This window comes from Hesperophylax consimilis, chromosome 1 (genome assembly GCF_061612785.1).
Source record: "Hesperophylax consimilis isolate HC1 chromosome 1, BYU_Hcon_1.0, whole genome shotgun sequence".
In the NCBI taxonomy this organism is placed as follows: domain Eukaryota; kingdom Metazoa; phylum Arthropoda; class Insecta; order Trichoptera; family Limnephilidae; genus Hesperophylax; species Hesperophylax consimilis.
Genome location: NC_142836.1, coordinates 33,664,016 through 33,677,092, shown reverse-complemented (window position 1 = coordinate 33,677,092; position 13,077 = coordinate 33,664,016). Strand labels below are relative to the sequence as shown.

The window sequence follows — 13,077 nt, the reverse complement described above, 5'->3', positions numbered from 1 at the left end:
GTTATTCGCATTTTATTGGATAGTAACCCGAGAATAAAAATAAAAACAAAAAACAAAAAATTACAGAAGAGCGTTTTTCAGGTGTACTCGGTGTAAATGGCCCCTCTGCGGACCAGCCTGTTCTGGCCTGCACCAGTCTTTGGGACACTCTGTCCAGGAGTGCACCATCCTGGAAGAGCACAGCTGCCCCGACCAGGGGGACATCAAGGATATGTACCACGCCATAGTGCCTCTTAGGTATGCCAATTAAACAACACAAATTTATGTACATTGTACGTGCATCAACGGATCGGCCCTAAAAACCTTGGATAGTTCTGGCCGTCTTTAGGAATCGTCTTTTTTCGTCTCTATGAATGTAACTTTGACGGCCGGCATAGTCCAGTGGTAACGCATTGGACTGCCATTCCGAAGGTCGCGGGTTCGAACCCGGCGTGCGCAAATAAATTTTATTTGATTAATTTGTGTTATTTCACAATTAATTAATTAAAATAATATATAGTATATTTGCGGCACGTTCCAAAGTGGAAGATACTACCAGTATCGCCCTGGTGTAAGACCACAATTCAGAATTGAAACGTTGCTCCAAATGGCTTTAGCCGGGTTTAGTGACTAGATCTGAATAGCCAGGTACTTCCCCACCTTCCTCTTTCCCTTACCCACTTACCTTCAGCCTCACAACATCCCCCAATTGGGGATGCCATAGTCTCACTGGCTCCAGACGGGAGCAGTTGGGACTCTTGTGAGGTATTCACTAAAAAAAAAAAAAAAACTTATTGATTCCTCCCAGTTACTTATAACTTAGGTTTGCATCCATATAATCCAGCCACTCAAATGTTAGACCTCCGGACTATCAGTCGTCCTTGAGGTTTATCTTGATGTTTTCCTCTAGTTTCTTATAACTTAGGTTTGCATCCATATCATCCAGCCACTCAAATGTTAGACCTCCGGACTATCAGTCGTCCTTGAGGTTTATCTTGATGTTTCCCTCCAGTTTCTTATAACTTAGGATTGCATCCATATCATCCAGCCACTCAAATGTTAGACCTCCGGACTATCAGTCGTCCTTCAGGTTTATCTTGATGTTTCCCTCCAGTTTCTTATAACTTAGGATTGCATCCATATCATCCAGCCACTCAAATGTTAGACCTCCGGACTATCAGTCGTCCTTCAGGTCTATCTTGATGTTTCCCTCCAGTTTCTTATAACTTAGGTTTGCATCCATATAATCCAGCCACTCAAATGTTAGACCTCCGGACTATCAGTCGTCCTTCAGGTTTATCTTGATGTTTCCCTCCAGTTTCTTATAACTTAGGTTTGCATCCATATAATCCAGCCACTCAAATGTTAGACCTCCGGAATATCAGTCGTCCTTCAGGTTTATCTTGATGTTTCCCTCCAGTTTCTTATAACTTAGGTTTGCATCCATATAATCCAGCCACTCAAATGTTAGACCTCCGGACTATCAGTCGTCCTTCAGGTTTATCTTGATGTTTCCCTCCAGTTTCTTATAACTTAGGTTTGCATCCATATCATCCAGCCACTCAAATGTTAGACCTCCGGACTATCAGTCGTCCTTCAGGTTTATCTTGATGTTTCCCTCCAGTTTCTTATAACTTAGGATTGCATCCATATCATCCAGCCACTCAAATGTTAGACCTCCGGACTATCAGTCGTCCTTCAGGTTTATTTTGATGTTTCCCTCCAGTTTCTTATAACTTAGGTTTGCATCCATATAATCCAGCCACTCAAATGTTAGACCTCCGGACTATCAGTCGTCCTTCAGGTTTATCTTGATGTTTCCCTCCAGTTTCTTATAACTTAGGTTTGCATCCATATCATCCAGCATCCCAATTTGAATTTGATTTATTTAATACTTACTTTTTTATAACTGGGTACAAGTTGAACCTATGTAGGCAATCGAACGGGAAATTAATGAAATAGGAAATCTTACCCTACATATTTCGAGGTTCTAAATTTTTAACCATATTAACTTTTTGTTGTCATGTATGAAGAGTTTGCTTGGAAAATCGATTAAGTTCACCTGAATTTAATTTTTTTTCAATTTGGTCTAAGTTCATCTAATTAATTGTCCACTGGGAAGTTTCAAGTTGGTTCAGTCCGGCCCCGAATAGGTATATATTTTTTTAATAACTTTAAATGTACAATCTAGCACAGATTATCTGAGGATTTTACGACGGCGAAACTGAGCACATGCCCGTATTATGGTGGTTAAATAATTGGCTCTCGTAATTTACATTATGAATTTCAAAGATACTAGTAAAAGTACCATTTTGTACCTATACATCTTCTGTACCTATTAGTATTTATAACTAGTCATACGATGTGTTAAACCTGAATCATTGAGTTGTACATTTTGTTTCCCTGGAAAAGGTGGAAATATATATTTTTTTAATTTACGCTGATAAGAAAATATGCGTTTTGAAAAATTTAAAAAAAATATTCATTTTTTATTACGTAGATTATATATGTACGTAAGTTTAGGATTGTGTGTATTTCAGGTGCCTTATCTATAAAGCTTCAGACCCTGCAAAATGGGCGGCAATCAACACAATGGTCGCTCACAATGACGTAAGGAAGAAAAAACAAGATCTATGGAAGTTCAATCAGCTGATGGTGGTGGATAGGATCCGGAAGTGTTGGGAAATGCCACAATACTCGGAAGATGAAATCCACACAATCTGTGGAATATTAGAGGTATGTAAAAAGATACATAAAGATTTATCGCGATGTTGGAAAGTGAACTGTGTTATTATAAAGCAATCGTGTATGTTTTGTTAGAACGTACGCCTAGAGGTTATCTCTAAAATACAGGGTGTATCGGCAAGTACCCGACAAACTTTAACCAGCTATTCCTCAGCACATTTGGATTAAAAAATGCTATGGGCGCTTTGCTGTCCGGTAACATTTTTTTCCATTAAAAACAAAAAATAAATAAAAATCCACACTCCGTCACTGTCATTTGCATTGTTTCTCGTGTTCAACAGCTGTTATTAGCAAATGTGTCAAAAAGTGTCCTCGCTCTTTCGTACACACTAAATAATAATAGTTAAAAATGAGACGAATGGTGCCGTGCCATTTCATTGTGATTGTAAAAGCGCGCCAACGTAGGTACGTACGTACATTATTCAACGAAACTCGAACAAAATATTGCCAGACGGGTTTTCAAACTTTGACAAAGGATAAAACATTGGTGACATGTGGTGAAAATATGAATAGTAATTTTTTTATTAAAAAAAATGTTACCGGACAGCAAAGTGCCCATAACATTTTTTACTCCAAATGTGCTAAGGAATAGCTGGTTAAAGTTTGTCGGGTACGTGCCGATCAGAGATGTGCTTTATTTCAAATAAATCCATTTCAAATGGAAATGCAAAATGCAAAATGGGTATTTTGAAGTATTTTCCATTTTGCATTTTAAATGCTTTTCTAAAAACCATTTTGCATTTTGCATTTTAAATGCTTTTCTCAATGCATTTTCCATTTTAAAAGCTTTTCTGCAACATTCTTCCTACTATCTCCACTCATCTTTTTTTCATAAGCCCCACATATCAGTCGGTCCTCAACCTCGCTATGAGAGATAATTTACATTTGTCAAGTTGCTCCCTGGTAGGAGCCCTGACAATTGAGTGATACCATTACAAAAAACACTGATTCAAATACTGAACATGGGGCCATGACCCTGTAATATTAAATTTAAGATAGCAGTTTCTATGTTTTTACGTTGGCAACATTAGTCCTGCGCAATTTTTTGTGGTTTCATAATCTGTAGTCGTGATTGGATTTACCATCATGTAATATGTTTGTTCTACATTGATGTCCAATATTAATAACAAAATTGTTTAAAAAATCTATAATTATTTTAATTGTTTGACCTGAGAAACCATTTTGCATTTTCAATGCATTTTGAAAATAGGTATTTTGCATTTTGCATTTGAAATGCTTTTCTAAAAACCATTTTGCATTTTGCATTTTCAAATGGAAAAGTTTTGACCCATTTCCATTTTGCATTTCAAATGGTTTTGGGTACCTACCCATTTTGCACATCTCTGGTGCCGATACACCCTGTATACTACACCAGTAGGTACCATTGCGGACTAAAAATCTTTCTAAGAAGGTTACAGATTTGAAATGTTAATTTTGAAATAAACTTCTTTGCCTCATGTATTCATATGTTACAGCTAAAGTGATTGAATAAAATCTAGCTAAAGTGATGAAAAACTCAACGGGTTATATGGAATACAAAGGTTCTTAGGTTGCGTATTTATTGATTTATTTATGTAATTTAAGTATATCATTGTATAATTTCTTAGTATATTGAGTGTGTAAACTTAATTATTTTGAAAACATCTTAACACTTTTGGTGGGTTTTGGCCTGGTATATTAAAATAACACGCACCCTAATCGAGGGTAGGAAGTTTACGTAATTAGTATCTACACACAAATCGTTTATACATATTTTATAAAGAAATTATTTATTTCTACTTCTGAAACAATACATTGCTGGTACACTATAATTGTTCAGTTGTTTGCGAATGTAAATGTCGTCAACAATTTTGGGCTATTTTCTGTTTATTTTCCGACGTTCATTTACTTTGATTAAAGTTAAAAAAGATTTCATGTTTTAGGTTGAAAGATGTAATTATTTTCTTGTTTCAAGAATATATGAGTTTTTTATGTTTAATGCCACAATATTCAATGCAACTGAAGACGTAATAATGTCCGTGCGTCTAGTGCGAAAGCGCGAGTCCAGTCGATTTTATACAGGTAGGTTGAAAGAAAGTAAGTGCTGGTAACGGGTTAACTCAGTCACTACTCAACCCAGAGGCGGATTTGCAGTCTTGGCCGCCCTAGGCCCCAGACCATGTAGCCGCCCCTTTCTCAGTACCCATCATACTGACCTGGAGTATCCAAACTTTTCAGTAAGTTCCTAGGGTCAAAACCGTTTTAATTTTCCTGCCATTATCATTCATGGTTCATGGGGTGAGACTTGTCCAGGTCTTGGCGGCGGATACGTCTGCCCACCTGCTGCGTGGCGGGCCGGATCGAGAGAGACTGGGCGAGGGAGGCCTTATGACCTTTCCAGCCGGACTATCTCGACCCATCGCCTTGCACCGCAGTTGAAGGGATGTATTCATACGTATGTCACTCCTGGACACACTAATCCCCAGATTCCTACCCACCCCTCATACATTTTCCTTTTCAGAACTTCCTATCCTTCCCTTCCTTAAAAAGACCCTCCACACAGCATCACCTAAGATGACATAGGTCGTGAGGGAAAATATTTTCCTCAAAGCCTCCTGTGTGGAATTAATGTAATTAATACGCTTGCTAAATTCGCTAGTTCAATTACTGTATAATTGTCGATTGTCGCAGGCCGGATTGATGACATTGGCGGGCCGTTGTTTGGAGACCCCTGATATAGACTATAGACTACATAATGAATTTACTTTATTGACAACTTTTATCGAAATCGATTCAGAAATTTAGTTAACTATAATAACTGCTAGTTTGTAATACTTTCTAAGGTTTCAAGGATTTGAATAAAACATTTAAAACAGTTTTAGGTTTAATTTATTTAACTAGTTTCAGGTTTATTCTCATACAATAATATATAAGTGTTTCACAGTTACAATTAGGGTTGCCAGATACGGGCTGGATAAAAAGTTATTATTAAGTCTCCAATCAAATAAAAGAAATCAGCACCTCTTTTAAATAAAAATCAACTTAAGGTACATATTCGAATATAATAACTAAACTTAAAATACAAATTAAAACGTTGGTAAAAAAATTTACGTAAAGCATTATCTAACATAAAAAAAACTGAACACAAAACAAAAATCTGGCAGTTACAATTCTCGTCTGCACTTAAGTGCAGCAAAATCATTAATTAGATCTTCGCAATCCAATTTCCTTAAAAAATCTGCTTCTATGTTAAGCAAAGCAAGATTGTTCAGCCTTTGCTCCGCCATTGTCATGCGTAAATAATTTTTTACACGTCGTAAACAAGAAAATCGTTCTCCAGAACAGTTACTGGCAGGAGTACACACACACATTCGAAGAGCAATATCCACGTTTGGATAAATGGCCTTTATAATGTCACACTTTATTATTCACTATCATCAGTGGAAAGTTCATAATTGGCATAAATAACATCTTATTATTGTATTATTTTATAATCTCTGATTTATTTATTTATTATAGCTTTTGTAAGGTGATTAAGAGCGTGTTCACACAGGGCTATAATATGCGTGGGATGGCAAATTTCGGCATATCGCTCGCCGTACATTCCAAATTGGAAAGTATGGCGAGCGATATGCTGAAATACGCCATCCCACGCATATTATAGCTCTGTGTGTGAACACGCTATAATGCATAACAATACCTAACGCGGTTCAGTCACTAGCGCAACTGAATGGATTGGAAATACGCGAGCGGGCGCGCGACGGAGCATGATAGGTGTGGCGAGGGCGGCTGCGGGGCGTGGGGGCGCGCTGTGTGCTGTGTGTGAACACGCTCTTGCATATCGCTATTTCGTACGTAGAATATTTAGGTACTTAGGAAGTAATTTCTTGTTATCATCTGTGACTTTTTTGTCACGATTGGCCGCCCCTAATATCTGGCCGCCCTAGGCCCGGGCCTACATAGGCCTAAGGGCAAATCCGCCTCTGACTCAACCAATAATAATCTAAGGATCTACTGCGCAATGCGAGCGAAAAGAGGTAGCATTTGGTCTCCTGGCATCAGAAAAAGTCAAGATCGTTTTCCGTTGAGACACAGACGTTTCACCAAGAGTTTATAGTCTTAATGCTATGAAGCAGGCATTAAGAAACTGAATATCAGCATCTGAAGTTCAAGTAGGTAGTTCGAGTAGTTCAAGTAGTTGATGTAATTGCTTGGGAAAGCATTTATAAACTAGGTATTCGATCATTTATGTGACTTACGAGTTATTCTTTAAAAAGCAAGTGATTTTCCAACCAGTGAACTTTTTGATATATTTAAGGTCCTACCGGTTGTAAGACTTTTTTGAAGAAGAAGAACTGTCTTGGACGCGAAGTGTAAGGTCTAGAACATCCGGGAATATAAATTTACACAGATTGCAATACGACAGCTGCACAACACCATTTTAATAGTTATTTCGGTAAATTAAAATTGATTGTTCACTTAGCGGCCATTGTTATTGATGTAAAAGTTTTATGGTATGTTTTTTCTCTTATTTAACCTAATCTAGGAACCCAAGACACTAAAATAGGTTTTTGGTGTGGGTTTATTTAAAAAACATAGCTAAATGCTTTGTTAATATCATCATGTCAAAACTAGTAAAACAAGCTATCCCCTTTTTAACGGAATAGTTACTACGTAAAATACATTATTTTCCATTTCGACTACTGAAATAATTCTTTCTCTTTGTTATCTAACTGATAAATGTTTTAAAAGTGCATTGTGCCTATTAACTGTGTCCCACTTTTCTGTATCTATTTATCATACTGTTTTTACAAAATAAATAATTAAATTGGCTTTCTCTGACGTTCCCAATTTTCTCTACCATTCACTTTTGAGTAACACACTCTCCGAATGAATTAATACTTAATCTTAGTGTGATTAATACTCGAATTATTTGTCCATCAGGTGAACGCATTCGAAGTGGGGCCGCTGGGCGCCAGTCTGCGCGCGCTGTACCCGCGCGCCTACCTGCTCGCGCACGACTGCACGCCCAACACGACACACACGGATGACGCGCGGCGCCGACTCACCGTGCGCGCGGCGCGCCCCATCCTGCGCGGACAGGCCATCACGCTGAGCTACGCTTACACCCTGCAGGTTGGTTGCATTTCAGGTGAATGCAGGAAATCATATACCGATGAAGGCCGCCTCTGTTTCAAGTGGACAGACGGCCGTTTCCACCTGAATAAGGTTTTCTGCGATTTCCCATATTTCAACATGCGAATGCGGAGGAATTCCTCTAAAACAGACATGTATGAAGTATATAGCCGGAGTTGGCTGCTGGTGATGCTGAAGCTGAACAAGATGCTCCAAAACCTGCAATTTAATAGGGTTTTTAGGTAAAAACAAGGCCTCTAAGTCTATAATAGCCAGGTAACATTTAAAACACCCATATGAGGTAAACATTGTGAAGCTCAATGACGCCGTTCTATTTGTATAAAGAACAGTAACTTTAAATGATTCACCACTTCATGGAAAATAAGAATCTAGAAAAAAATGCTTTTCTGGTGTACCAGATAATTTATGTAATTTTTTATTCAAACATGTTCTCCATAAAATGTGTATGTACCAATATATTACGTAGAAGATTACAATTTTGAGGTAAATGTAAGTATAAAAGGTCATAGGGCAGTTTTACTATTTTGTGACATACGTCAAAATATAGTCGCTGAACTGTCGGTAAGTGACGTTAAAAATATCGATGGTCAATGCGTTGATTGGCGCCTTCTGATAGACAGAAGTCCATGGAATCTCTCCCACGAGAATACTTATTAGCCGCTGCCTCGAGGATTCAGGTTTGGGAGATCCAATATTTAAACCCAAAAATAATAATATGTAGGATATCCTTGATACATTTCAGTAGATACTGAACTAATTTTAATACATTTCAGTAGATACTGAAATAATTTTTGCCCGAAATTGTAGATAAAATATTTTAACTCTAAGCCATCGACATTGAATTGTACAGAAGAGTGCCAACTGCCCGGAGGCATTGGGATTTGGGGACTATGGCATCCCAAATGTGGGTATGTTTTGAGGTTGAAAAGAGAAAGCACTATGTAACGTGCCGCAAATGCACTAAATATATGATTTATTTAATTTTACGTGAAATAATTAAATAAAAATAAGTTAAATTGTGTTATATACACACAAAGGATTTCGAACCCGTTTCCTCTGGATCCGGAATCAAGGATCTTAACCGCTCGGCCACAGAGGTCGCTCTATAGCTTTTTGGGTATCTGGGCTAATTGGGGTATTCAGTATTAAATATTTTCATACAAAGCCAATTAAACTAAATTCCTAGTCTTTTCAATACGATACCTACCTGACCTAACCTAACTTGCGAAGACCGGTGATTTGTGCTAGAGAGCTGAGATTGAAAAAAGGGGTTCATTTTTTTAAACTGGAGGTGACAACCAACAAAAAGTCTATTTTTGGTATGTAGAAAAGATGTTTTCAGACATTTGGAACGTCGCAGATTCCTGAAACCCATAAACATAAAATGCCAGCCGCAACTGCTCTTAACAATGTATTATTTCTGAAATCCAGAAGTTCAGAGGAATAGAGATCAACACCCACTACTCTTTTTCCATTCCATCTAATTCCAAAAGTTTAAAGCGATGTGTAATGAAACTACGACATTCACTACCCACAACCCGTCACCCACCGCATGGCCTGTGAGCTATGACGAGCATTGCGCGCGACACGCCGCGACGCGACGTCCCGACATCTTTCGTCTTGCAAAGTTTTTTTATGAATAAGTGAAATGGACGTAGTATCAACCCACACTTCGAGATTGATTAAATATTTCTACACGTTTCCGGTACCTACTCTGGAATCCTACAATGCTCTGAAATAAATTTAGGATGGATGATGACGGGATCTCTTCTTATATATCATATTATCTAAACGGTGTTCGATGAAATACGATACGACTTTTAGTTAATTATTTGTAAAATGAAAGCATATTTCCCAGCAAGGGGAGGAGGGACAAGGGTCATTCTTCATCCCTGTGAACCGTTCTGTATACCAGTTTCTAGGTAAAATACTTGCTTGTTTCTATGTTTATAGGGAAAAGAGTAATTCGCACACTCGTAATAATAACAGTTTGGTTAGTGTTTACGCTAAAAAACAGTATGTTGTATTGCAGCGAAAAACGAACTACAAAACTACACATAATAAGATTATGTTGCGTATATTATATATGTGTACATGTTTAGGGAAAAAAATAAGTCGCGCACTATACTATCACACACTACTCGCATAATAACATATTGCTTAGTGTTTATGCCAAAATAGAATTTTGCATTGCAGTCATCTGTAATTTAATTTTAAATTTAAATGAGTTTTAACCTTTATTTTAATTCAATTTATTTTCTTAGTAAGTAGGGCAACATAATTTTTTTAATAATTAACTTACAAATTATTGCCAAAGTTATAAAATCAGGAAAATCGAATTCTTTATAATTTTTATTATATATTTTTATAATTTAAAACACAAATCGATTAAATGGCTTACATCCGCACTAGATATTTGCTATATCTTTTGATTTTAAAATAAAAAAATATAATGTATTTATTTCGTATATTTTACAAATATGTACATTTTAATATAGATGCATATTATATTTTGTCCTCAAATCCGAAATTAAGTTGTGTACGAAAAAGGCGTGCAGTAGTTCCAGAGGGGCTAGCACGATCGATCGATAAAAGTTTTATGAATAATGTTGGTACCTTGTAATAAATAGTTCCTGAGTACGACTGCAGATCGCTAACGTACAAACAGTAATTCACGTCGAATAAATTAAGAACACTTAGTTGTTGTGAAGTGTTGTTTGTTCGTTACGAACGATAACAAGTTATCGATAAAACCTCTTTGCTAATTTAATGGAAATCCTTCACATTATTGGTATTTCCAGTTAAAAACGAGATTGCAGGCCTAAAAATGAATTAACAGGTTTAATGTTGATCTTATAATAAATTACGAATATATTATCATGATGTCGGAGCACGTGTTCCTATAAATCATCATAATATATTATCAAAGCAAATCGGTAACACATTCTAAAATTTATTTTTTTATTAATAAGGCCTTTTAATTTACCATGAAAACAAATATCGATTTCTCTCCGTGCTTTATCGGTTGACCGTGCTAGCCCCCAGAATCTAACGGCGTCTTTTCCATCTTCACCTATATTACGTTTTTATATAATATCCCCTTGGGTTTTCACTTGGTAAACTTTATATTCATTGTCATTTGTAATTTTTTTCACTTTCCAGAGCACCCACAAACGGAGACAGCACCTACTCGAGAGCAAGTTCTTCGACTGCACTTGTGAGCGCTGCACCGACCCCCTCGAGCTGGGGACCTACGCCGGGGCCCTACTGTGCCCGCGCTGCACTAACGGCAACACCAAACACGTTGGAGTCACGACCAAGAGCAACGACACCACCAGCGATGAGGACAGTAGCGACCGTGAAATAGTCGGTATTGTTCTTCCTTTGAAACCCCTGGACCAAAATGCTTCGTGGAAATGTAATTCCTGCTCTAACTACACCTTGAGCGCCAACTTAGTCAACGCTTTAATTCAAAGGTAAGCCTTTTCGACTGAGCGTAGTTTGTTTGGCTCGATCACTAAACTTTGCAGTTCGTCTGTCTGTAAATATGTTTGTGTGTTCCGTATCCGTTCAATCCTGTAAAGATGGTAGCAGTATTTGGTGGTACCTTTTTATTCTTCTAATTATTAATAGTGTATTAACTTAGCCCTTAAATGCATATTGTTGCAAAACTGCAACATACCGTTCAAACCACCTTTAACTCTTTGGTGTATACTTAATGCATGCCGTTTTAGAATTATCAAGTTCACGGTAATATATTTTATCGAGTGGCATCACCTTTTTTTTCTTTCGCGAATGTCAAATGTAACTTTTTCTTTAACAAAGTGAAGATTCTCGAAAATTGCTTGGAGGTTAGAATTACAGTTTTGTTTTTATTATTTTGATTTTCTTAGGAAAGTAGATACAATAATATAATACTTATATGTAATAACTCGTATTTTTTCCGGTACACTTATTAGTTTTGAGAATTTGTTTTAGTTTTTTTTTTCAAGTAAATTACTCATATTAGTTTCTGTTAAATACATGGTGTTGTAAATCTTGTTCAATTGTTTTTTTTTAATCAAATATCATTAAAAAATAACAATTTTTTTCTTTATTTTTACTTGCATATGCATGTAAATATCTACCAAATATATTTTTTCCAGAAAAATAAATAAATCATGCATTTAAGGGTTAAGAATCAATTTTTTTATTTTTTTATCACATTCATTGAAATTAAGTGACAGAAGATTTTTTTTTGTTATTAATTTTTATGTAAAATTGTAAATTATCAGTGGGACAGTCCTGACATATATTAATGTTGATTCACTTTCATGTATATTATGTTACGTATACATTTGCGAACTAAAACGCTAACCGAGCCACGAAATAGGGGAAAGGAGCGAAGCAACTGCAAGCGGCGTTTCGCGCCATTTGCGGTTTCGTTCCTTTCCCATAAGTTGAGGTTCAGTTCGGTACGTAGCATAATGGTGACAATAATTATACTACGGATTCATGCTATACAATTTTGTTACAAATAAATTACACACCATTGCGCTTATGCTAATGTTGCGGATCTGTACTTATTAACATACTGTATATGTAACACTTTAACAATGCATATTTTGAAGAGGTCACTACATAATATTTCTTCTTCATTGCCCTCATTAACTTTGTACTAATGTATATTATTTTCTTTTGTTTTGTTGACTTAATATAATCTTATATTTTGTTTTCTCTCTTCTTTCTATACCGTCCCATGACTGTCATCATGTGCGTGAAAGACATTCTAAATAAATAAATAAATTACGCCAAGTCTACCGTTTGCAGAACTACTAGTATAAAAGTGTTACGTGGTGAAGTCCAGTAACTTTTGGGAGGTAATTGTAACAAATTATAAAGGTAATCAGGCATACAAGTATAATAACTTCGTTCGAAATTACAATGTTTACGCATTCCCATTATTAATAAACATGGTACATTTTTTTATTTCATTCATGGTACGAGGTGATCGTCATGTAATTTTTAGGTAAAAATGTCGTTTTTTGTTATTGTTTGTTTGCTGTTTCTATGGATTCAAATCAAATAGAGATATTGGGCCTTACTAATAAACGTGTTTAAAATTTCATATAACCGATAAATAACCGTTTTCCATCCACAAATGGTTTTATCAGTAGTGTGAAATACTGAAATTTAAAACAAATGTATAAACTAAGGCCCATTATGTGCGACATTGCT

The 13,077-nt window shown here is 36.4% G+C and overlaps 1 protein-coding gene across 2 annotated transcripts in view; it reads left to right on the top strand.

Annotated features, from left to right (window-relative positions):
* SmydA-4 (SET and MYND domain containing, arthropod-specific, member 4) overlaps positions 1–13,077 on the top strand; it is a 48,571-nt gene that overhangs the window by 25,729 nt on the left and 9,765 nt on the right. For both annotated transcript variants that reach the window (XM_089632951.1, XM_089632943.1), the window contains 4 exons: positions 82–237; positions 2,520–2,715; positions 7,648–7,839; positions 11,023–11,336. In XM_089632951.1, coding sequence (XP_089489077.1) covers positions 82–237; positions 2,520–2,715; positions 7,648–7,839; positions 11,023–11,336 — 858 coding nt within the window. The remainder of the gene's footprint in view (positions 1–81; positions 238–2,519; positions 2,716–7,647; positions 7,840–11,022; positions 11,337–13,077) is intronic.